Raw genomic sequence first — 27,229 nt, forward strand, 5'->3', positions numbered from 1 at the left:
GTTCCACCAACATTTTGTGTGTGTTGTTTGAATTTCCAGCATCTGCAGATTTCCTCTTATCCTAGCTCTTGGTCGTAGTCGTTCCCTGTAATTAACTGTATCCGTCCAGTTGGGTCCATCATTCTCCCTCCCTCTCGGAGGACCCCGAGGGTACATAGTACTGATGTGGTTAATTGAGCCGTATGTCCCTCTGGACTGTAGTAATGATGGTGGTCAGCCATCCTTTGAAATCTCAGCACCTGGTTTATTCCACACTCCACCATTAGCATCATTTGGACATTTGAGTTACAAAGGGACAGAGAAGAAAATATAGACATTATTCGGGAATTTCAGAGTTACCAGCAAATTGCTTGGCTGTCAAATGACTAATAAAATGACTGGAAAGATAGATGGGAATTGTGTCAGTACAGTGATAAACCGGGTGTGGCGAAGAACTGGAACACAAACAAAATGAAGGCAAGTTTCCTTTTTGGAAAAAATTTAATAAATTTAATTTGATAAATTGTGAACATTGCTAACATTTACAAAAAGTTCATGTATGTTAATATTTTAAGTCAGCAAGTGATTTCAGTGAGCCAAAGACATATTCAAAATGTAAACCCAATTCAGGAAGGTCGAAGAACCTGAAGATGTACACGTAACACTAAATTCAGCTCAGAAATAAGGCAGCCTTCCAAGACAGAGGGAATTTCACAATAATTTTCTAGTATCACACTTTAAAGCAAAAAAATTATCCACATACAAATGGAATTATGTGAACAATAAATCCCCCCCCCCCTTTTCCAAAAGATAATTAGAGGCACATACTGATGATTACAAAGTAAATTGTGAGGCCTGTTATTTGACCCATCTCCCAAACCCCCAAAACAAATTAGACCCATATTTGTAAATCTTTAATACAAACACAACTAAATTGGAAAGAGGAACAGGGTTAATGATCATTTTGCAGATGTGCAAAAAGTTCTAAATTAAACAGCAGATCATGGAGAGGTGAGAACATAGGACAGCAAACGTAGAAAGGCGGTGAATGAGGAAGACTGGACATAATTGTTAATGGGTGTAAATAAGCCAAAGATATATCTGAGTGAGTTATAGCCGGCAGTAGCAGAATTGCTGAACTTGTATCAAGTCTGTAAGACTAATGTGCCTTTTTGAATGATGAGGTATTGTTCTTGGAGCACAGCTTGAATTTCATCAGACTCTGAAGGTTGGGTAGGACTGGAGGTGCGATCAATAGATGTTCAGAATCACAAAATGATCCATAAGATGGTCACCCAGTCTGGGTTTGGTTGCTCCTGTTACACCTAGGACAGTGATGCATCTGGAAAGTGATTGGCCCAATTGAAGATTGGTGTTGGAAGGGGCACAGGAGTGGGATGTTGGTAGCAAGAGAGGAGTGAGTGGGATACTGTGCTGGATGAAGTAAGTATTCTGAATGTTGGAAATAGCAGGGGATGATTTTGTTAACACAGAGGCTGGTGGTGAGGAACCACGGGAGGGTTGAGAATGAATCAGACATGATCAAATTATGAAGATAGTTGAATGAGTTAGGGGTTTTCTCTTTTGAATGAAGAAGGATGAGAGGTGACCTGATAGAGGTGCATAAAATGATACGAGGCATTGATAGAGTGAGCAGGCAGAGGCTTTTTCCCAGGGCAGAAATGGCTAATTGAAGAGTCATAATTTTAAGGTAAGTAGAGGAGAGTATCGGGGAGGGTGATGAGGCTTTATGGTATGGCAGAACTGAGGAATAAAAAAAAGTTATGAGCATGTTAGTGGGATTACATTATAAACCACCCAATAGACTGCAGGATTTAGAGCAGCAAATTTGTAGAGAAACCACAGACTGTTGCAACAAAGTTGTGATAGTAGATTAATTTAACTTTCCACCTACTGACTGGGACTCCCATACTGTACAAAGGCTGGATGGGAAAGAGTTTGTCAAATGTGTTCAGGTAAGTTTCTTCAATCAGTACATAGAAATCCCAACTACAGAGAGTGTAATACTAGATCTCCTATTAAGGAATAAGACAGAAGTTTGTGTAGGGGAACACTTTGCACCCAGTGGTCATAATATCATTAGTTTCAAGGTAATTATGGAAAAGGTTATCAGGTTGAACAGAGTGATCTAGGAATAATGGTGCATAGTTCCCTGAAGGTGGAATCTCATGTGGATAGGGTGAAGAAAGCTTTTGGTATGTTGGCCTTTATAAATCACAGCATTGAGTATAGGAGTTGGGATGTAATGTTAAAATTGTACAAGGCATTGGTAAGGCCGAATTTAGAGTATTGTGTACAGTTCTGGTCACTGAATTATAAGAAAGATGTCAACAAAATAGAGAGATTACAGAGAAGATTTACTAGAATGTTACCTGGGTTTCAGCACCTAAGTTACAGGGAAAGATTGAACAAGTTAGGTCTTTATTCTTTGGAGCGTAGAAGGTTGAGGGGGGGCTTGATAGAGGTATTTAAAATTATGAGGGGGATAGATCGAGTTGACATGGATAGGCTTTTTCCATTGAGAGTAGGGGAGATTCAAACAAGAGGACATGAGTTGAGACTTAGGGGGAAAAAGTTTAAGGGTAACATGAGGGGGAATTTCTTTACTCAAGAGAGTGGTAGCTGTGTGGAATGAGCTTCCAGTAGAAGTGGTAGAGGCAGTTTCAGTATTGTAATTTAAAGCAAAATTGGATAGGTATATGGACAGGAAAGGAATGGAGGGTTATGGGCTAAGTGCGGATCAGTGGGACTAGGTGAGTTTGGCACGGACTAGAAAAGCCGAGATGGCCTGTTTCCGTGCTGTAATTGTTATATGGTTATATATATGGTTGAGATTCTAAATTGGAGAAATGTCAATTTTGATTGTATCAGAAAGGATTTGGCAAGTGTAGATTGGGACAGTCTGTTTTCTGGCAAAGACTTTTTGTGTGTGCCAGAGCCTCAGCGACCACTTTTTTCAAAATGGTTGTCTTGGAGGAAAGATACTGTGAGTGGTTCCCCACGTCCTTCTCACAGCACAGTGTTTTTTTTAATGAGGCCGAGTTGCAAACTCGACACTCAACCCGGCACGGATGGAAAGCGTGTCCAGGACTGGATTCGAACTCGGGAACCTTCGCTCCGGAGTCCGGTGCTGATGTCACTGGTAAAGATGTACTTAGTAAATTAGAGGCCTTCAAAAGTGAAATTTTGAGAGTAGGGAGTTAGTATATTCCTATTAGAATAAAAGGCAAGGACAACAGGTTTAGGGAATCTTGGTTTTTGAGAGATATTGAGGCTCTGATAAAGAAAAAGAACAAGGTGCAGGCAGGAACAAATGAAGTACTTGAGTAAATAAATGCAAGGAAACACTTGAAGAAATCAGGAGGACTAAAAGATGACATGAGGTTGCTTTAGCAGACATGGCGAAGGCAAATTCTAAGGGCTTCTACAGATACATTAAGAACAAAAAGATAGCAAGGACAAAATTGGCCCTCTGGAAGATCAGAGTGGTAATCTATTCATGGAGCTGAAAGACATGAGGGAGATTTTAAATTAATTTTTTGCATCTGTATGGACACAGTATTTGGATGTGAGGAAATGCAGCAACAAAGACATGGTTCCTATACAGATAACAAAGGAGTTTGCTGTCTAGAGGCAAATTAGGGTGGATAAATCCCCAAGGCCTGTAAGGCATTCCCTTAAACCCTGTGGGAAGCTAGTGCAGAAATTTCAGGGGCCCTAGCAGAGATACTTAAAATATCCTTAGGCATGAGTGCTGGAGGATTGAAAGGTAGCTAATGTTATTTCATTGGTTAAGCCTGGAAATTATAAGCCAAAGAGCCTGACATCAGCAGTGGGAAAGTTACTGGAAGGTATTCTAAAAGACCAGATATATAAGTACTTGAACAGACAGGGACTGAAGTCAATATGACTTCATGCGTGGTAGGTCATGTCTAACCAATCTTGTAGTTTTTCAATGAAGTTACTAAAGGCAAGGCAGTGGATGTTGTCTACATGGACTCCAACAAGACCTCTGACAAGGTCCTTCATGAGAAGTTGGTCAAGAAGGTTCAGTCGCTTGGCATTCAAGATGAGATAATAAATTGGACAAGATATTGGCTTCACGAAAGAAGCCAGAGAATGGTACTGGATGGTTGCCTCTCTGACTGGAGGCCTGTGACTTGTGGAGTGCTGCAGGGATTGTTACTGGGTCCATTGTTGTTTGTCGTCTATATCGATGATCTAATGATAATGCGTTAAAATAGATCAGCAAATTTGTGGATGACATCAAAATTGGGGGTGTAGTAGACAGTGAGGAAGAGTATCAAAGCTTGCAATGCAATCTGGACCAGCTGGAAAAATGGCTGATGGAATTTACTACAGACAAGTGTGAAGTGCTGTAGGTCTTACACAGTGAGTAGGGCACAGAGGAGTGTGAGAACTTAGGGATCTGGGAATATATTTTCAGAATTTGATGAAAGTGGCGTTACAAGTAGATAAGGTTGTAAAGAAAGTTTCTGGCACATAGGCCTTTATAAATCAAAGTACTGAATACAGGAGTTGCATTGGAATGTTGAAATTGTATATTTGGAAAATTGCATGCAGTTCTGTTCCCCTACCAATAGGAAAGATGTAAGTAAGATCGAAAGAGTGCAGAGAAAATTTACAAGGATCTTGCTGGGACTTGAAGACCTGAGTTATAATGGAAAGGTTGAATAGGTTAGGACTTTATTCCCTAGAATACAGCATACTGTGGGGAGATTTGATAGAGGTATACAAAAGTATGAGGAGTATAGATGCAAGTAGGGTTCTTCCATGGAGGTTAGGTGATATTATAACTGGAGGTCATGGGTTAAGGATGAAAGGTGAAATGTTTAAGGGGAACACGAGATGGAACTTCTTCACTTAGAGTTGTGAGAGTGTGGAATGAACCTCCAAAGCAAGTGGTGGATGCAGCATTAATTTCAATATTTAAGAGAAATTTGGATAGGTACAAGGATGAGAAGGGCAGGTCAAAGGGACCAGGCAGAATAATGGTTCGGCACAGACTAGTTGGGCCAATGGGCCTGTTTCTGTGCTATAGTGTTCCATGACTCTATGATGCTAGAGATAAGTTGGCTACACAGAGAGTAATGGGTGTGTGGAACGCCTTGCCAGTAGTGATGGTAGAGAAACTTACATTAAGAAACTCTTAGATAGTCACATAAATGATTGAAAAAAAAATGGGAGTTTTATGGAGGAGGGAAAGGTTAGATTGATCTTAGAATAGGTAGAAAGGTCAATACATCATGGGCTGAAGAGCCCGGATTGTGGTTTAATGTTCTCTGTTGAGTCCCTTGTGAATGCTGGTGGGTGTGCAAAACACTAAAACAGTAGGACCTGGAAACTGGACGTTACTGGAAAGTTGGGGGGTGGGGGTGTGGCTAGTGTGAATGGGGTGAAAATAAAGAGGGGTAAAAGTCAAGAGAGATCTGAATAGGTTAGAACAATGGTTCCCATAAGGCCACCCACATAGAGGAGGAAGGTGAAAACAGATTTTCCAGGTATTTAATGTTGAAGATGTGATCAGTGACATACTGGGAAACAATGCATTTACTGGTAAGGTCATGTCTTGGGTATGAAAAGGTATCAGAAATTTGTAAGGTTTCAACTAGGTACTGCTATCAATGATGTCACATTTGACAACAGTTTTTGGACTGGACTTTAGCAGTTTATGTCACATTGAATTCAAGTCCATTTGTTAAATCAGTCTGAAAACAAGCTGAGTTACTATGGACAACACTATCATTGAGAACAATCATATACAATGGTGTAGCTCAGTGAAATAATCTTCCCCCCCCCCCCCCCCAACACACACACAATGACATCAGGGACACTCATCCAGGACTTTGGGTTGCCTTGGAAGCCCTAAAGACAAACTGGTTAAGGTACTTTTATTTACTCTTTTGTGAACTTTACATACAAATCAAAATCAGGAGTCCATTTTATCACTCAGGAGGAGTGTAACCTCACTAAAGTATCTGTCAACATCCAATAACTCTTGCATTTCTGGCTCAAGAATCTGTCAAACTGCACCTTCAAAGTATTCAAATACTCTGCTTTTACTGACTCAGAGGAAATAACACTCAGAGAAACATTTTGTCTCACCTGTCGAAAAATAAAAAAGGCAGTGAGCTCAGTTCTGGGTTCTCCCATTATATGAAACATTTCTAACAGCATTCACATGTCCAAGACGATCCACAATATTGGGGGATGTTCTTAACTGCATTAACCCAACATTATGAAAGTCTCACAGGCACTTTGGCACCTTAAATGAAGTCAGGTTATGCCAAGGTTAGAAACCATTCATCTGGTAGAAACCTCTGTTCTATGCTTGCCCAAGCACCATGAAATCCAATGGTCAGTGGTCAGTGCAAACACTAATGTTTTTAAACAAAATTAATTTATATAAAACTGAAGTAATATCAATAAGATACTAACCTATTTTAATTAAAGGTTCTCCCAATTTGGCACCAAAGTCCAGAGTGAGTTTTAGTAAGTAAATGTTCCATTTTAACAGCCAAGTTTTACAGAATGCCTGCTGCTACATCACACTGCTCCCAGGGGAAAACCCTTGTTGGCTGATGTCAATAGAAATAAGTGTGTGTGTATATATATACATACATACATACACACACACACACACACTGCTTCTAAAACACAATTTGAGTCTAAGAGGAACTCTCTAGTTACATTAATGATTGATGATTTAGTTCAAAAATAACCATGTTCCTTGGTTTTACAGCACAATGGGTGCAACTGCAACCATTTAAGAGCAGATCTGTAGCAAGGTCTTGAAGTTGAAGACTGCCCAATGAATGCTAGTAGGAGTGAACCCACAGCTAGTGAGGTATAAACTGATTCCTAAGCTCCAGAACCTGGGTCTTAGCACTCAGATCTGCAGCTGGATCTTCAACTTCCTCACAGAAAGGACCCAGGCTGTAAAAATAGGGGACAAGCTCTTCTCTACAATCACTCTGAGCACCGGTGACCCATGAGGCTGTGTACTCAGCCCCCTGCTGTGCTCACTGTGCACCCATGATTGTGTCACCAAGTTTCCATCGAACTCAATATATTAAGTTTGCTGATGAAACCACAATTGTCGGCCGTATCTTGGGTAATGATGAGTTTGAGTACAGAGAGGAAATTGGTTGTTGACTTCAGAAGGAATAGCAGACTGCATGACCCCATCTCCATCGGTGGTGCGCAGGTGGAACAGGTCAAAAGCTTTAAGTTCCTTGGGGTCAATATCACAAATGACCTGACTTGGTCTAACCAAGCAGAGTCCACTGCCAAGAAGGCCCACCAGCGCCTTTACTTCCTGAGAAAGCTGAAGAAATTTGGCCTGTCCCCTAAAACCCTCACTAATTTTTATAAATGCACCGTAGAAAGCATTCTTCTAGGGTGCATCACAACCTGGTATGGAAATTGTCCTGTCCAAGACTGGAAGAAGCTGCAGAAGATCGTGGACACAGCCCAACACATCACACAGACTAATCTTCCATCCTTGGACTCACTTTACACCACAGTCGGAGCAGTGCTGCCAGGATAATCAAGGACACAACCCACCCAGCCAACACACTTTTTGTCCCACTTCCCTCCGGGAGAAGGTTCAGGAGCTTGAAGATTTGTACGGCCAGATTTGGGAACAGCTTCTTTCCAACTGTGATAAGACTGCTGAACGGATCCTGACCCGGATCTGGGTCGTACCTTCCAAATATCCGGACCTGTCTCTCATTTTTTTTGCACTACCTTACTTTCTCTTTTCTATTAATGATTTATAATTTAATTTTTTAATTATATTTACTATTGATTTGTACTCCAGGGAGCGTGAAGCGCAGAATCAAATATCGCTGTGATGATTGTATGCTCTAGTATCAATTGTTTGGCGACAGTAAAGTAATAATTCATCTTCTGTAATACACCTTATGCCTGGTAAACCTTTACAGTAAAGTTTATGTCTGCCACTTCTATTTAAGATTTTCCACAGGTAATTTCCAATAATATCAACTTTCCCCCATTTATTTTAATGCCTACAGTCTTCCACTGCCTTATACCTTCCTGTTTGCTCTGACCCTTTTTGTTCGTTTCAATTCTGTTTAGATCTAATGTTTCCTGATGAAAAGTCATTGATTTGAAATTTTTATCTCCAGATTTCCCTCAACAGATGCTGCCTAACCTGCTGAGTGTGGGCATGTTATGTTGGTGCTGGAATGTGTGGTAACACACTTGCAGGCTGCCCCCAGCCCATCCTTAAATTGTGTTGGTTGTGACGGGTTTCAATGTACATGTGATAAATAAATCTAAATTTGACCTGAATTTTTTTTTGTTTTTTATGTGCGTAGCAGGAACAGCCTCAGTCATCCCCATTCATTGGACTGTAGTGATGACCTTTAACTCTGTACAAACAGTAATGCTGTACAATGAAGAGAATATCAAACAAAACGGAGAATACTCCAAGGCCAAACTTGGTTGGATCTCCAAAAATCAGCAACCATTCATCTGTAATAAAAATAAAACATTTGCTCAGTGAACAGCACTTACACTACAATCCAAACAATTTCAATTTGAATCAATCAGTATTTCAAACAATCCACATTTCACCCTAACTAAACCTCTACTGGCACAAACTTTGTGCCGCCACACCACCTTTGAACTACAAGAAAGCAGAAGTTCATCAGCAAATTTACCCACAACAGATTTCACCACATATTGTGCACTTTATTTAAAATAAAGCTTTATCTTAACAAATTTCTAAGCAAATTAACACCAATGTCTTCATTCTGTGTTAATGCTCAGATTCAATTGATGGGACCTGAATCCGGACTTTCTGTATAATTAGCTCGCAATATACAGTGTTAATGAAGGCATCCAGAGTACAGTACTGAAAGTGCCAAGAAAAATCTGAGCTAATGTTCCATTTTTTGCATGAGAAGGTGGAGGGATAATGTTTTATTTACAACTTCCATAGTGAGGATTTGTTGATAGTATTTGCATAAAAACTAAAACCCACAGGTTAAATCCACTCAGGATTTAACTGTTGAAGGGTAGATTTTGATATTGTACCCTGCACAAGATCCATGGTGTTCTATAGAGAGCTCTTTAACTTCCACCATAGGCGTTTATGAAAAGATGATGTATGCATGGTGGGAATATGTGTGAGTAATGTCCGGAAGCGTCTGTGTGCTCCTGTACTATTTACAGAGCAAGGTCTGCAGCCATCTGGTTTAAGCTGAAAATGGCCCTGCAGAGATAAAGGCTTGGGCACTGAGGTCCAGAGCAATACCTGGTGAAGGGTGTTTGAAATGTGAGAAAAGCTGGCCTGCACTGAGATAGACTATGCCCATCCAGGCCTTTGATGGCCAAGTGGTGAGAGTGTGGAATGAGCTGCCAGATGAAGTGGTAAATGCGGACTCACTTTTAACATTTAAGAAAAACCTGGACAAGTACATGGATGAGAGGTGTATGGAGGGATATGGGCCAGGTGCAGGTCAGTGGGACTAGGCAGAAAAATGGTTCAGCACAGCCAAGAAGGACCAAAAGGCCTGTTTCTGTGCTGTAATGTTCTATGGTTCTTAGTGTACATATTTAACTTCACAAAAGATTTACCAGGATGTTGTGTGGACTTGGGATGGGGGCAGTTACATGAACTTCTGTAGTCTGGGAACATTCTTGAAACATAAGAGATTGAGGGATGATCTGATATCGAGGTATTTCAGATCATAAGGGGCATAGACAGGATAAAGGCACATAATGTTTTTCCCAAGAAGAGGGTGCTGAAAATGAGACAGCACAGGTTTAAGATCAGACGCAGGAAATTTAAAAGGGACATCAGGAGCAGCTTCTTCATAGAAAGGATGGCCTGTATTTGGAATGAACTGTAGAAATAGTGGTTGAGGCAGGCACATTAGCAACATTTAAAATCCACGTAGATAGGATAACAGAGATGTAGAGGGCCATGGGCCAAATGAAGGCAGATGGTACTAGCTCATTGTGCAACAGAATTAGTATGGATAAATTGGGCAAAAGGACTTATTTTTGTGCTGTAAGACTCAATGTGTCTAATGTGGAGGCTTTGGAGAAAATGCAGAAGAATGTTACCAGGATGCTGCCTAGATTAGAGATCATGTGGTATTAGAAGTTGGACAAACTTTGGCCATTTCACTGGATTGGTGGAGGCAAGGTGAGACCTCATATAAGTTGTAAGATTACGAGAAGTGCAGATAGAGTAGAGAGCCAGTATTTCTTTACTCAGGGTCGAAATGTCTAATGTTAACAGGGTCTTGGTCTGAAATGTCATCTGTTAATAAACTTAACAGATGCTGCTTGATGTGCATTTTTTGTGTGTTTCTCAAGATTTCCAGCATCTGTAGAATCTCCTGTTTATGATAATACCACAGAGCATGTATTTAAGGTGAGAGGCATAAGCTCAAAGGAGTTGTGCAGGCCAAGTTTTTTTTTACACAGAGTAGTGGGTTCCTGGAATGTACTGCCAAGGGTGCAGGTGATGGGGCAAATATGATACAGACATTTAAAATGCACATGTCTATCCAAGAGAAAGTGCAGACAATGGAGAGATACTGCTTAATAGGCAGAAAGGACTAGTTTAATTAGGCATTTAATTACTAGTTTGATTAGCTCGACACAACATAGTGGGCCAAAGGACCTCTTCCTGTGTTGTACTGTTCTATATTCGGTATGGAACTTGGATATTCATGGCAAGGCCAGCACTTCTAGATCTCCTAGAACTTGCCAAGGACATGGTGGTGAGCTACCACCTTCCACTGCTGGGGACGCAATGTTTAGATGGCAATGCAAATGAGTCCAGCCTGAGCTTTGTATTAGTTGTAATGCAACTTGTAACCTTTTGGTATACTAGCTTCCTTGAATTTAAAAGTAAATTTATGTTACTTTATTATATACATTAATTTAGCTGTCCTTGGACACAGGATCTCCATGTTTATTACTCATTTATGGGATCTGGGCAATGCTGCTAAGGTCAGGCTTTGTTGACCATCTTTCATGGCCCCTCAGAAAGTGACAAGCCTCTTGCACGTCTGCAGTCCTTCAGGTGAAGGTGCTCCACATGGGGAGGGAACTCTAGGAACTAAATCCAGTGACAATAAAGGATCAGTCAGGATGGAGCACAACCCGGAGAGGAACCTGCAGGGTGGTGATGCTTCTAAGCACCTGATTCCGTTGTAGCAGAGGCTATGGGGACATGTGAAAAGAATGGCAATGCTAAGATTACTCCCCTTAAAGCAAAAATGTCTAAGAGAATATCTCGTGGATAGGCAAGTAAGCAGTGTTCTGTTGAGAGGAGGGTTGATAACCAAAGGGCACTGACTAACATGCCTCGCAGAAAAAGATCAATGAGTTTTTCTTTAAATATTATGAGTTGTTGTGGGTGTGAAGGCACCCAATGCAACATTAAATTGCAGTACACAATACAGTATATATAGAAACAATATAAAGTCTAATAGGCTGCCTGAATGAAAAGACCAGGATTTGGATTTGAATGTGAGCCCATAGTCCACATATGCAGGGACTGAACAGCAGCATCATACAGAAATAACTGCAGGATAGCTTCCCTCTGTGGCTGGGAGCACAGAGGACACAGATGCTAGCAAAGCATAGAACCCTTGGAATTTCAGGGCCTTTGATCCTACCACACACTGAAATTTAACCTTCCCCAAGTAAATATATCATTTCCCAAGGCAGGGTGCCATTACCGTTATTGTAGGACTGCAGGAACATCTGTACAATGCTGAAGCTGCCTCCAGTAAGATCTAACAGCACGTTCCCAATGGACCAACCATCTGTACTCTTCCTTCGATAATTCATTAGGGCCTACGGTAGACAGTGGAACACAAAGGACACAATAAACACAGACTAAACAAGAAGCACTGCCAGCACCTGGTAGTGAGCCTCCAGTTTACATTACTGCTTGGTGCCAGGGATGTCAACACTTTGTTTCCCTTAAGGGAATTCAGCAGAAACACTATTGTAAAGAGACCAAGTGATTTTATAGATAACATGCACTCTTGTGTCAACCAGTGAGGATACGGGGAGGAGAAGCTATTCTCTCTTGCTATATCTCTGCTGAGGGATTACATAGAATGCAAATGTGGAATGAGGGTGCAGCAGTAGGAAGAGGGGAATGTCTAGACCTAACACTATCGCTGCCTTACATGCGGTGAGTTAGTTATTTCCCATCTCCCAGTTCTATATATTTGTATTAAGTCTTCTCTCCCCCTAACACATCTTAATTTTGTCCCTCAATCGAAGTTTCAAAGGCAGCAACTTAACCAGAGGTTAATATTGACATCACCAGGTGTTGGCATTCTGGTCATTAATATGGAACGGGGAATATCAAATGCTGAGCAGCAATCCTTCCTTTCAATTTCAAAGTACAAAGTAAATTTTATTATCAAAGTACACATGTGTCACCACACATAACCCCGAGATTATTTTTTCTGCAGGCATACTGAACAAATATATAGATTAGTAACCATAACAGGATAAATGAAATATCAATCAGAGTGCAGAAGACAACAAACTGTGCAAATGCAAATGTGAATAAATATCAAAAATAATGAGAACGTGAAATAACAAGATGAAGAGTCCTTAAAGTGAGATTATTCATTGTGGGAATATCTCAATGGATGGGCAGGTGAGTGTAATTATCCCCTGTTGTTTAAAAGCCTGATGGTTGAGGGGTAGCAACTGTTCTTGATCTGGTGGTGCAAGTCCTGAGGCTCCTGTACTTTTTACCTGGCGGCGACAGCAAGAAAAGAGCATGGCTTGGGGGTGGGGATCTCTGATGATGGATGCTGCTTTCCTACAACAGTGTTTCATGTAGATGTGGTCAGTGGTTGGGAGGCCTTTCCCTGTGATGTACTGGCCCAAATCCACTACCTTCTGTAGGATTTTCCACATTGGAATTTCCATATCAGGCTGTGATGCAGCCAGTAGATTCACTCTCCACTACACATCTATAGAAGTTTATCAGAGCTTTGGTGACCTACCAAATCTCCGAAGACTAAGGAAGTAGAGGGGATGCTGTGCTTTCTTCTTTGTTGTTTTTCGACAACTGCTACCTCCCAGAGGTTGCAGTCCTTAGCATAGCTGGTGATTAAATGAATCACTCACATTTGAGGAGCATTAGATTTCCCTGCTCATATGTTGCACGAATAAAAACCAGCAACATACTCACACTGTATCCTGTGTTACGTTTTGTAATCACAAAACATTAAATAAATTGAAAGAAAAACACGGAGCCAGGAATAACGTGTCTACTCTTAGACATGGTGGTATAATGACATATGCCATTCACATAGTTTTACAATGAATTATGTAAATAACAAAGGATGCAATATTTACAATATTTGGGTTATATTGTAACTACTCTATATCGTTTGATTAAAAACAATATAGAGTAGTTACAATATAACCCCAATATTACTGAAATATTAAACGCACAGCAATCACTACTTACCTGAGGGATGTATTTGATCAGTGTGATCGCAAGTTTGATGTAAGAGAAATCGTAGAGATATTGTAGCCATGTGATTTTGCCGGCGATGGCTATAAACAGGGTGATAAGACCAAATAGCCAGATAGCTGCTAGAAGTAAAGTGGCAAACTTTGATATTTTCTGCTCCCCTCTCTGTGGCATATGAATGCAAGACAAAATGTCAAAACACAGCATTACCTCAAAGATGTTGAACAAAAATTCTCAAATGGCAAAAGCACAGAGATGATGTATTTGAATGAAGCCAGGCTCAGTCTATAGGAGCCTCTGGGGTGGATAAGATACAGAACTCAGCAGATCATAAGGTGACAATATTAAGTAATCCTTTCATCAATGGAAGGCATGCAATGGGAAGTTAAAAAGGAACTTTAAATGCCATGTAAATTTGCAAACATAGGACATAAGGCAGTGATAGATTAAAATGGCATAGTTAGATAGAATAACTTTTAGTTACAACAGCACAAAGTTAGGGCAAATGAATAGTTTCAGGACTGGTGGAAAAAAGATAATGACAACATTTTATTTTTGTAAATTATTTGCAGGAACAACATAATTTTTTCTGATACTAAATGCAGGAGTGAAGAGGAGTGCTGATCAGTTAGCAGAATGACAGAAAATACAATTCAGTGCTGAGAGAAAGGAAGCATCAGAAAGACATTGTAAATCAAAGACTTGAAAGGTAATCACTGGAAAAACAGAGATCCAGTTACATGGAGAAAAATGCAGAAATAGCATCTTATAGATCAGGGCAGATAACAAGGTAAAGCTGAGTGAGTACAGGACATGGATTCAGTACAAACTGTTCTGTATGGTTCCAGAGATTTCATATGGTCAACATTTGAACCTTGTCTCTAAAGGGAAGACTGCAGATTCACTCAAATTTTACCTTAAATGAACGATTAACAGTTGGAATGGTATCCAGTTCAGGGTGGAAGGCATGACATAGTGGAGGAACAGGTAGTGTTGAGGAAATAGGTATGCTACAAAATGACAGATTAGAGGAAATGAAATACAATGCTGGAAGATGCACGGTCATGTACTTTGGTAGTAGAAATAAATGTGCAGACTATTTTCTAAACGGGGGTAAAATCCAAAAATCTGAGATGCAAAGGGACTCGAGAGTCCTTATGCAGAACACCCTAAAGGTTAACTTGTAGGTCGAATCGGTGGTGAGGAAGGCAAATGCAATGTTAACATTCATTTCAAGAGGTCTAGAATACAAGAGCAGGGTAATACAAGAGCAATGCTGAGGCTTTATAAGGCACTGGTGAGGCCTCACCTTGAGTATTGTATACAGTTTTGGGCTTCTCATCTAAGAAAAGATGTGCTGGCATTGGAGAGGGTCCAGAGGAGGCTCACAAGGATGATTCCGGGAATGGAAATGATATCATATGAGGAACATTTGATATCTCCGGGCCTGTATCCACTGGAATTTAGAAGGATGAGGGCAGGGGATCTCATTGAATCCTTTCAAATGCTGAAAGGCCTAGACAGACCTGATGTGGAAAGGATGTTTCTGACAGTGAGGAGTCTAAGACAAGAGAGCACAGCATCAGGATAGAGGGGCATCCATTTAAAACAGAGATGCAGAGAAATTTCTTTAGCCAGAGGGTGGTAGATTTATGATTTATTACCACAGGCAGCTGTGGAGGTCAGGTCATTGGGTGTGTTTAAGGCAGTGTTTGATAGGTTCTTATTGGACATGGCATCAAAGGTTACGGAGAGAAGGCTAGGGAGTGGGGCTGAGGAGAGGGATAAAGGATCAGCCACGATTGAATGTCAGAACAGACTTGACAGGCCAAATGACCTAAATCTGCTCCTATGTCTTATGGTCTTATTTAATAAGGTCTTACAATTCTGACAGATTCTCAGAGGCCATTGTATAAATTATTGAGGGAAGCAAAGATTCAACAAAAACAGAAGTTAGAAGCAACATTTTTTACAGTCCTTAAAGGCAACTGATTAAGAGAAGCTTAAAATAGTATTGGAATAGGACCTGACTAGGAGAAGTACAAGTAAAAGTAGGGAAAATACCATATCATCCCAAAATCATGAATATATTACCCTCCCAGAAGATGACTAACCTCATACAGAAAACACTGACAGACTGTAAGTACTGTCAGCAAGATGGCATGAAGACTGAAGAAGACATCACTGGCACCTACTGGGTTTATCCCTCCTGGATTATTCTTCAAAAACTCATTCTGGAACAGCAGCAAACATAATTATGCACAATTTCTGAAAATTAAGTTAATAACATTAAGCTTGGAATTAAAGCCCCAACCAGACCAACAAAGTAAACATCTTTCAAGTGCCAGGCAATGACCATCTCCAACAAGAGAGGCTCTAACCATTGCCCCTTGACATTCAGTAGCATCACCATCACTGAATCCCCTACTATTCACAACCTGGGGATTACCATTGACAGAAAACTAAACTGTCTGGCCATATAAACACCAGAGCAGGACAAAAGTTAGGAATCCTGCGGCGTGTACCTCACCTCCTGACTCCCCAAAACCTGTCCATCATCTACAAGGCTCAGGTCAGGAGTGTAATGGAATACTCACTACTCGCCTGGATGAGTGCAGCTCCATCAACACTCAAGAAGCTTTACATCATCCAGTACAAGGCAGCCCACTTGATTGGTACCCCTTCCACTAGCATCCAACCCTTCCACCATCGATGAACAGTTGAGGCAGCGTGTACTAGCTACAAGATGCACTGCAACCACACACCAAAACTCCTAAGGCAGCACCTTCCAGACCCACGGCCACTACCATCTAGAATGGTGAGAACAGCAGATACCTGGGAACACCACCACTTGGAAATCCCCCTCCAAGTAACTCACCATGCTGACTTGGAAACATATCGCCGTTCCTTCAATGTTGCTGGGCTAAAATCATGGAATTCCCTCCCTATAGTTCCTACACCTCAGGGACTGCAGCAGTTCAAGAAGGCAGCTCATCATCACCTTCTCAAGAGCAATAAATAGCTGGCAATTAGCTGGCAATGCCCACTTCCCATAAATGAATAATTTAAAAAAAAGTAGAAACACACATTGGACTATTATAGAGTCTTAGAGTAATACAGCATAGAAACAAGCCCTTCAACCCAATTGGTCCAACCTGACCAAGATTCCCAATTAAGCAAATCCCTTTACCTACATTTGATCCATACACTCCGAAATCTTTCCTATCCGTCTTTGAGCATTGTTATAGCATCTGCATCAAACACTTCCAATGACAGCTCATTCCATATACACACCACTCTCCGAATGATGAAGTTGCCCACATTTTAAATCTGGCCCCTCTCAGCTTAAACCTACGCCCTCTTTCCTGAGAAAATGACTGAGTGCATTCACTCTATCCATGCCTCTCATGGTCTTATAATCTCATGATCTATAAAGTTATTCCTCCAGCTTCCACAATTCAAGGACAAACATCCTAGACTGCACAAACTCACCTTGTGAATCAGTTCCTGGCAACATTCTTGTAAATCTCTTTTTAGTTCTTCCTGTAACCAAAACTGTACCCAGCCGCTTCTACCTGTGATGCCACATTCAGGGAACTAACCACTTACATCCCTAGGTCTTTCTGATCTACAACACATAAAGAATTCCAAGGACTCTGAAACCTACAAGAGACTAAATGTTTCCTGTATGAAATGGGTTCTCCTTATTTTGAGATTACAACTTCCATATGATAAAAAAAACTACATGTAGAGGTAATACATCCTTCCTTAAATAAGGAAGCCAAATCTATATACAATACTCTTAAGGTGTGGCCTCACATATAGTTCTTTCCCTACATTTTCTACAAATTCATGCTTTTCTTTGAAAGCTGGTTTTCAGTGTCTAAACTTTGTAAGTCCCTTGTGCTGCAGCTTCCCCTATTTAAGCCTGTTTTATAATTTTTCCTTCCAAAGTTAACCATTTCACATTTTCCTACATTATATGCACTTGCTCACTCACTCAACCAATATTGGTTTATTATTGTCATATGTACAGAGAGACAATGCAAAGCTCACATTTAGTGATACACAACAGGAATGATATGAGTGCATGAGAGAGGTTCTTCACCAGGTTCCTCTGTTTCAGTTATTGAGTAAGGACTGAATAGGTTGGCACAGGTAAGGAAGATAGCAGGAAACTTTTTCCAACAGCAGACAGGCAGGTAGGCAGCATGGCTCCTTTGGGACAAAAAATGAAATAAAATCCTTGGGAGGAGGATGCCATAGGATAGAAAGATGTGGAGAAGAGTAAATAATCAAAGGGCACAGATGTAAGCAATGAGGAGTGGAGAAGAAACATTTCTTAATAATTAATACTTAATTATTTGGATGTGAGGGTATCCAGGACAAGAGGGCACAGCCTCAAAACTGAGGGGCGATATTTTAGAATGGTAAGGAAGAATTATTTTAGCCAGAATCTGTGGAATGCTCTGCCAAAGACTGTGGAGGAGGCCAAGTCCGTGGGTATATTTAAAGCAGAAGTTGATCACTTCCTGCTCAGTCAGAGTATCAAAGGTTATGGCGAGAAGGCAAGTGTATGGGGTTGAGTGGGATCCGGGATCAGCCATGATGGAATGACAGAGCAGACTTAATGGGCTGAATGGCCTAATTCTGCTCCTACGTCTTATGGTCTTATGGAATGCATTGCTTGAAAAGCATTGGAACAATATTCATAAAAAACATAGAAACATAGAAAACCTACAGCACAATATAGGCCCTTCGGCCCACAAAGTTGTGCCGAACATGGCCCTACCTTAGAAATTACTAGGCTTATCCATAGCCCTCTATATTTCTAAGCTCCATGTTTCAGAATCACAAAAAAAACCTGCAGATGCTGGAAATCCAGAGAACACACACCAGACAGTAAAGAAACTCAGCAGGTCAGGTAGCATCTACGGAAAGGAATATAGAGTCCTGACGAAGGGTCTTGGCAAGAAACATCTACTCATTATTCCTTTCCATAGATACACCTGACTTGTTGAGTCCCTCCCAAGATTTTGTGTGTGAAACAAGAGTCAGTATTACCTTTCAATTTGTTAAATATTTGTAGGGTGCATGATAAAGTAATGTGTTAGGACTAATTGGACAGCTCTTCTAAAGAGCTTGTAGAACAAGTTGAGTGTTTTGAGTTGTATGATTTGATGATGCAATGAGCAAGGAATAGCTTACTGATATTTTTAAACCAGAATTAACACATTTTTTGCTAGGATAAAGCCCTTTGCGTGATGTAACCATGTACTTTATAAGTTCCCAAAGGACTTACCGGTAATTAGAAAAACCTACAAGTTTTTAGCACTTGGAGAGAATGAAAATGTAGGTTTCAGTAATATGTGGAACTGAATATTACCTTAATATCTGGAATCCAGAACAGACCAACATTAAACATTCCATATGCAATATGACCAGTCAGATTTAGTGACAGAAAATCAAAATTCAGTCCAACCACACTGAAAGAGAGAAGAAAGGCATCATGCAGTAGCACCTCAACGATTATAAACCCATCTGCTTACATTAAATTTGCAAATCCGCCACACAATTCATTTTGTAGGCACACTTCCAAATCTGAGTTGCACAGCGCAATAACAGGCTCTTCAGCTCTCCATGTCCAAGTACGTATCACACTAATCCCTTCACAGCACTTAGTCTGTAGCCTTGTATACTTGGTTCACGGTATACAAGAATCATACAGCACAGACAAAGGCCCTCCAGCCAGACTCATCCACGCCAACCAGAAGCCTATCCAAGCTAGTCTTATTTGGCCATAACCTTCTAAACATTTCCTCTTCATGCACCTGTCCAACCCTCTCCGAAAAGTTGTTATGGTACTAGCTTCAACCACTTTCTCTGGTGGCTCATTCTCTTCATACTAACTTTTATGTAAAAAAAAAGTTGCCTCTCACCTATGCTCTTTTGTACTTGATTCTCCAATCCTGATAAAAATGTGACGCATCTTTACACTGTCTATGGCCCTCAAGATTATGTACACTGCTCAGATCACCTATCAGAATCTTAATACTTCAAGGAATGAAGTTCTAGCCTGTCCAAGATCTTCCGTTAACTCAGTCCCTCAGGTCCTAGTGACATCCCTGTAAATCTTTTCTGCACTCTTTGCAGTTTAATAACATCCTTCCTATAAAACTGAACACAGTTCTTCAAGTGCAGCTTAATCAGTACTAGAAGGAATCCAGAGATGACTATCTTTGAGATCCTGCAGTTCAGCTTCTTCACTAACTCCCTATACTCAATGCACAGGACCACTTCCCCCTTTCCACCTATATCACTGGAGCCTACGCGCACTGTGATTTGTGGCTGCTCATTCTTCCTCTTGAGAGTCTTACGCAGCCTCTCTGAGGGATCCTTGACCCTTTCACCTGGGAGGCAACACACCATCCTGGCATCTCTTTTGCAGCCACAGAATCCCTTGTCCATCCCATTAACTATTGAGTCTCCTATTCCTATTATTTTATCTGAATTTACCCTTCCCTGCTGAGCCTTAAAACTAGCTCACCAGCCTCTCTGCTGCTTTTGTGCCCTGATAGGTCATTCCTCTTCTCCAACCCCAAGCAGTATTTAAAAGGGTATACTTGTTTTAAGGGGAAGGATCACAAGGAAACCCTGCACTAACCCCTTACTCCCTTTACTTCTCCTGGTGGTCATGTTTCTGAAGCCTGCACTTTGGGTGTGACCAATCAGTAAAGTCTCATCTGTGAGGTTTTCAGCCTCCCTGATGGCCCTGATCTAGCTCCAGCTCCTTAACCTTGTCAGTCAGGAGCTGAAGTTGGGTGCACTTCCTGCAGATGTAGACATCAGGGAGACTGTCAGGTTCACTGAAATCCCACAAGGAGCATTCCACTGCTGGACTATCATCTTACCTACTATTGTTATCCCTTTGATTTTAACATCTTAAGCTTAAGTTCTACAATTAACTAAACAATCCAAATGAATCAGCAACCTTAGCTTCTGCCTGTCCTTACCAAAGGATGACCATTCTAACACTGGCCCACTCCCACAATGGCTGTTCCACTTAAACCTCACTTCTTTTTATTGGGCCTTGCTAAGTTACTAATAACCCAAGTAACTTCTCACTCAGCACACGTCCTGACAGGATCTGCTCTCTTTATAAATCTGACACATAAAATACAGAAGGAACTGTCTCCAACTCACTCAGCAATCTCCCGCTTAGCTTTTTATTTTAACTTTTTATAATGGTTGGGGTCCAAGAAATCGAAGGATGGCACTGCATCCCACATGTCAACAAAACCGTTGTCACTTTTTGAACCTATGAGCCATAGGTATATCACCCCTAGACTCAAGATAGTACAGGTTTCCCCCGCTATCCGAAGGTAGAGCGTTCCTATGAAACTATTTGTAAGCCGAAATGTCGTAAAGCGAAGAAGCAATTACCATTAATTTATATGGGAAAAATTTTTGAGCGTTCCCAGACCCAAAAAATAACCTACCAAATCACACGAAATAACACATAAAACCTAAAATAACACAAACATACAGTAAAAGCAGGAATGATATGATAAAAATACAGCCTATATAAAATAGAAATATTGTCTGTACGGTGTAGTTTCACTTATTAAAATCAGGAAGACAGCGAGCCAAAATCAATGTGGAGAAAAAAAATCAGCACGCACATACAAGCGCATGTACACACATACATACATACATGCATGTGCATGCACACGCATATATATGTACACGCATGCGCACACAACTGCCTGCACAAGGCTTCACGGTCATGGTAGTCTTTCGTGGGATAACACACATAGAAAGCAGGCGTCTTCTTTTCATAAAAGCAAAAATCCTCTTTGGTTAGCGAAAACAGGTACTAATGTAGGTCTTTTGTAACAGCGAGCTGTCGTACAGCGAATGTTTGAAAAACGGGGGCCACCTGTACTTAAATATTGTGACAGTATCTGCCTCCACCACCTGCTCAGGCAGATTGCGAGATTCCAATCACCCTCTGAGTGAAAAAAAATCTCTTCCTCTGATCTCTACAACTCAAAGCCCATGACTGTTAATCTTTGACACTCTATGATTGGGCAAAAGTTTCCTAATATTGTACTATGCTCTTCTATTCACACTCTCCTCATTGCTAAAACAGTATCCCAGGCAGCAACCTGGGTATTCTTTCCAAGTCTTTCCCCGACAATACGAGAAAACCTCCCCCAGGGGTCTTCAAACTGTTCCTGTTCAGATGCAACTTGTCCAGCTTCTACAGGGATCAGCATACCCAGAATCTGTAGCTCTCCCTCCCACCTTCATCTCCCTCCTTATTTTCATCTGACCCATCCACCTATTCCTACACAAACTAGAACGTGACACTGGAATAAAGGTTAAAACCTTAGTGGTCCTTAAATACAGACTACAGGATGAAAACCCTTCTCCTTCAGGTTTAAGGTTTAGAGGCAATGAAGGAAGAATTTATCATCCACAACTGGCATGCAGAATACACTTCCTGAGAGACCTGTGAAAACACCATCTCTTACAACAATTTAATATCTAAATTATCACTGGTGCATTGAAGGCACTGGTAAAGGGATTAACACAGATGGTTGATAAGGGACATAGTGCTATTCTTTTTGGGATATGTATAATGAATATCCCTTATCCAAGAGAAACTCTAGGCAAAACTCAGTGCTGATACTTTAGTTATTAATGATCGACCACTGAGCAGATACTGAGCCAACACAGTTAACCCACTTCTTTTAAAATCAGGCTGAATTAAGGAGACTCCTAAGGGATTCTATACAAATAATACAGTGCAAAAGCCTTAGGCACATATGCATAGCTAGGGTGCCAATACTGTATTTGACAATATGGACAGGAGAGGGAGTTTGTAAATCTGGCAGAAACAAAGTATGTTGGGAATGGCAAGGGTTGCGTGCTGCAGGAGGGATGTGGGACAGGTGGGAGAAAAGGAATGCCGGGGGTAGGGGTGGCGCTGGTACAGACACACCCAGGACTGAGACTCTAAGAAAGGTAATTTGATTCTGAACAATTGGTTTATTGATCATTGCAGAATGACTCTCTAATGCTTCCCACTCCCTTTCTCTTTTCCCAACCATGATCCCCTTCTCCCTGCCCCCATCCCATTCAGGGCCTCAGCAGCGACACAGACCAAAATTAGGTTTATCATCACTCAAACATGTCATGATTTTTTTTGTGTGACAGCAATACAATGAAAAACAAAATTATTACAGTACAGTCTTAGGCACCCTAGCTATACAGTATATATCGTTCTAAGACTTTTGCACTGTACTGTATATCAAGAGAAAGAGGATACCTAGAGAGAGGGATGGGCAGCTGTTGAATAACCATCAACTTCCAACAGCAAGAACAGAAGTTTTCAGAATTCAGCAATTGTTTAAATTCCTTGAAACCTAAAAGAGCTCCGATGTAATGAAAGTTATCAACACGTAAGGCTTACCTTTTACGCCTCCAATTTTCAATCACTTGAGGGTAGAATGAAATAGACCAAGCCAGGAAGTAAATCCAGCCGATCACTTGACTTAGGAGGAGCAGAGCACTGTTCCGCATTACCAGAAAATTAATTCTTGCCAGATTTCTACAAAAGCAGATCTATATTATAAACAGGTTATATTCAGCACAACTAAACAACATGACTATATAACACATAACAGAATAAATATTCAGTGGAAAATATTGGGGAGGATGATGAAAAACTTGGTAAGAGGGATAAAATTTTGAGGAGGACCTATAGGAAATAGATGGGTTTAGGGAGTGAATTCCAAAATCATGTTCTAAACACATTTGCCAACATTGGAGCAAAGTAAGGACCCTCAATAGTCAATGGGTATAGCATGGAAATGGGCCCATTTAGGAGCAGAACCAAGCCATTTGGCCATCAAGTCTCTTCCACCATTTCATCATGTCTGGTCCAATTTTCCTCTCAGCTCCAATCATTTGCCTTCTTCCCACATCCCTTCATGCCCTGACCAATCAAGAACCTATCAACCCCTGCCTTAAATATAAAGATTTGGCCTCCAAAGCTGCCTGTGGTAAAGAATTCCACAAATTCACCACTCTCTGGCTGAAGAAATTCCTTTTCATCTCTGTTCTAAAAGGACGCCTCTCTATTCTGAGGCTATGTTCTCTGGTCTTAGACTCCCCCATCACAAGAAACATCCAATCTAACAAGGCTTTTTCACCACTGTGTTAGCCATTATTCTTCTGAATTCCAGTGAGTACAGGCCCTAAACCATCAAATGCTCTTCATATGACAAGCCATTCAATCCTGGAATCATTTTTTGAACTTCCTTTGAAACCTCTCCAGTTTCAACACATCCAGTTGGGCATATATGGGCCTAAAACACTTACAATACTCCATGAGGCCTCACTTGCCCACGCTGACCAAGCTGTGTAACTGAGCTAGTCTCATTTGCTGCATTTGGTCCATATTCCTCAAAAGTTTTTCTCTATCTGTCTAAATTTTTTTAAATGGTCTAATTGTAGACATCTCTACCCTTTCCTCTGGCAACTCACTGGCATCAGCACCCTCTGTTGAGCAGGTCCTTTCTAAATCTTTCCCCTTTCATGTCTTCTGGCTTTGGTCTCCCCTTACCTGGGAAAAAAGAGTGGCTATTCATCTTATCTATGATGCTCATGATTTAGTATAGCTCTAAAATTTCTCAGCCTCCAGTGCTACAGAGAAAAACACCATCCAGCCTCTTCTTCTAACCCAAGCCCCCCAGCCCCAGTAACATTCTTTTATATCTTTTATTTCAGTTCAATTTCAGTTTATTGTCACTTAGAAAGCACAAATGCAATGCAGTTAAAAAGTGAGACAACGTCCCTCCAGGATGATATCACAAAAGCACGTGAAAAACAGACTACACCAGAAAATCCACATAACGTTTGGTAATCCCCAAATCCAGAGTTCAGAGAGGCTGCTGCGTATTAATATCGTGCTACCGTCTTAGCGCATTCCCCAGAAAGGAGCTCCAAACCCACCTGATGAAACAAGACTGCCCAGACACACCAAGTCAGGAGACCATCTCCAGTTAAATGACTTCCTTTTTATAGCAGGGCAACCACAACTGTGCAGTGTAATCTAGATGAGGTCTTATCAACATCTTATATGGCTATAACATGACATCTATATACCTGTCCTCAATGTTCTGACTGATAAAGGCAAGCATGCTAAATGCTTTCTTCACTATCAAGTCTTCTTGTGACGTCACTTTGAAGGAAATATGTACATGTTGTTCTGCTCTTTGGGAAATTCTTTTTTTTTCTATGCGATTAAGCACATTCACTGTGTAATGCAAACTGTTGTTGTTCCAAACAAATCAAGGGTTAAATGAAGCACAAGGGCAAAACCATCAGCTGAAATAAGCCATTAAGGTTACATGTCATTCTTTAGGCTAAATATGAATTTATCCATGCAAAATGTAAATAGCTTGATACATACAATGAACCTGGGCTGCTTTCCCAGAATAAACAGGAAAATGATCCTCAACATCACAAGAAATGCTCAGCTTTCATTTCTGGCCAACAGAATAAAATCTCCCATGATTAATACCAAACATTTTACGACTCTACCTCTTGTAAATGTCCCATTTTGTCAGGGACACAAAAGGTTCTGCAGATTCTGGAAAAACATGGTAACAACACAAAATGCTAGAGTAACTCTGCAGGTCAGGCAGCATCTATGGAAATGAATAGACTCTTGACATTTCAGGCCGAGACTCTCTCTGGAAACTGTTTTCAGGGAACCTTTTCATTGCAAAATTAACTTCTTCTGTACAATTCTCAACTGGAGATCTCTGCCAATACATTTATTTAGTTTCATCTACACTCTACGGAGCCAATATACCAATCCATACGCACTTTATTAGAGACATAAACTGCACTTATTTCATATCCTACTAAACCTGTACCTGTTCAAATGTCTTTTAAACATTGTTATTGTAACCACTGCTACAGCTTCCTCTAACCCAGGTTGGGTTCTCAACCTGGGGTCCATAGACTCCTTGCTTAACAGTATTGGTCCATTGCATAAAAAATAGTTGGGAACCCCTGCTCTAAAAGCTTATTCCATATATTCATCCCACACTCCATGGAAAAAGTTGCCTTCAACTCCCCTTTATATCTTACTGATGTCACCTTATTTTAACAATACTCAGGGATTAATACTGTGACTATCCACCTCATCTCTGTCTCTCATGATTTTACAACCTCTGTATTATCACTTCTCAGCCTCTTATGCGCCAAAGGAAACAGTCCCAGCCTATCCAACCTCTCCTTATAACACAAGTCCTCAAGTCCTGGTAAGATCCTTGAGAATCCTTTCTGTACCTTTTGCAGCTTAATGCCATCCACAAGACTGAGTGGTCATAAAGCAATATGGGATAGAAACTGGCTCTTTAGTACAACGAGTGTGCCAAACCAAAGTCAGAATCAGAATCAGATTTATTATCACTGGCATGTGATGTAAAATTTGTTAACTTAGCAGCAGCAGTTCAATGCGATACATAATCTAGAAGAGAAAAAAAATTAATAAAATAAAAATAATTTGCTTTCAAGTTACTTCCAATTTCTTGTATTCAGTCCATATGCCTCAAGCTCCTTCCCTCCATCTGGACTCACCAAAGACTTGCACAATTCGACCACAACAGCATAATAGTAACATTACATCCCAACACTTATACTCAATGACCAAAGGCAAGTGTGCTAAACATCGTGTCAATATCTGTCACCACTTTCAAGGAACTATATACCTGTACCATTGGTCCACAACACTCCCCAAGACCCTACCATTTACTGGGTAAGTCCTGGCTTAGTTTGTCTTTTTAAATTTAACTCATCATCCACCCAACTGCCCAGTTAATCAAAATTCTACTGTAATTTTAGATAACCTCTTCACTGTCCACTATGCCACTAATTTTAGTGCCATTCACCAAATAGATCCTCATTGGTATAACTCACATACAGGACTGGACCCAGCAATGATTTCTGTGGCACAGGCCTGAAAAACAACCCTCTACCATCACCCTCCATCACCTATAAGCATAAGTAAACAGCTGGTGTATACCTCTTTCTACTAACTTATCCAACTTGTACCTTAGCTTTTAGAAAAGCTGCCCATCTCTGATAGTTATCCATCTTCCTTCCTTCCTTTTGTTAATTCATTTTGCACTTTCATTGCTTTGGGCCAATAGTAGAATACCAATCAATTCAATCTTACAGCTTCTTACTTTTTATCTCCTCAAATGTTTTTTGTTTACTCATGTACAGGCTCTCTTTCTCTAAATGATACTAGCTACATCTCAGCTTCTGTGGCTCATCCTAACCTCAAGTCCTAAATCAGCAAATGTTTAACAGACTGATCACCCTGCTCATCCTCTGTTGAATATTCCCAAAATTTTCTCAGAATCTCCGCTGGCAGGTAACTTAACTTGTCAGATTCCCAGAGCACAGACTACAGTGTCTACAAATGTCTGTGTTCACATACTGCAGGTTAGACTTTAAAGGAATTACATTAGTATAGAGGCATCTGGCTTTTGCTGCTCTTTTTCTTGGGATCAAAATGAAAGGCAATTAAAGTAGAGACAGTTTTTATTAAGAAATGATGATAAAGACAAACCTTGCATTCACAGAAAACAGTATTTTTAGTTGTTTAGTTTATTTTGAGGT

The 27,229-nt window shown here is 40.6% G+C and overlaps 1 protein-coding gene across 3 annotated transcripts in view; it reads right to left on the reverse strand.

The window, feature by feature from the left end:
- Nucleotides 1-461: 461 nt before the first annotated feature.
- Nucleotides 462-27,229, reverse strand: part of ctns (cystinosin, lysosomal cystine transporter) — a 64,844-nt gene continuing 38,076 nt past the window's right edge. For all 3 annotated transcript variants that reach the window (XM_073068914.1, XM_073068913.1, XM_073068915.1), the window contains 6 exons: nucleotides 23,001-23,138; nucleotides 18,909-19,008; nucleotides 15,637-15,756; nucleotides 13,517-13,687; nucleotides 11,751-11,868; nucleotides 462-8,520 (listed from right to left, as the gene is read on the reverse strand). In XM_073068914.1, the coding sequence (XP_072925015.1) occupies nucleotides 8,375-8,520; nucleotides 11,751-11,868; nucleotides 13,517-13,687; nucleotides 15,637-15,756; nucleotides 18,909-19,008; nucleotides 23,001-23,138 (793 nt within the window). In that variant the 3' untranslated portion in view covers nucleotides 462-8,374. The remainder of the gene's footprint in view (nucleotides 8,521-11,750; nucleotides 11,869-13,516; nucleotides 13,688-15,636; nucleotides 15,757-18,908; nucleotides 19,009-23,000; nucleotides 23,139-27,229) is intronic.

The sequence above is a fragment of the Hemitrygon akajei genome, chromosome 16, assembly GCF_048418815.1.
Source record: "Hemitrygon akajei chromosome 16, sHemAka1.3, whole genome shotgun sequence".
Classification (NCBI taxonomy): Eukaryota; Metazoa; Chordata; class Chondrichthyes; order Myliobatiformes; family Dasyatidae; genus Hemitrygon; species Hemitrygon akajei.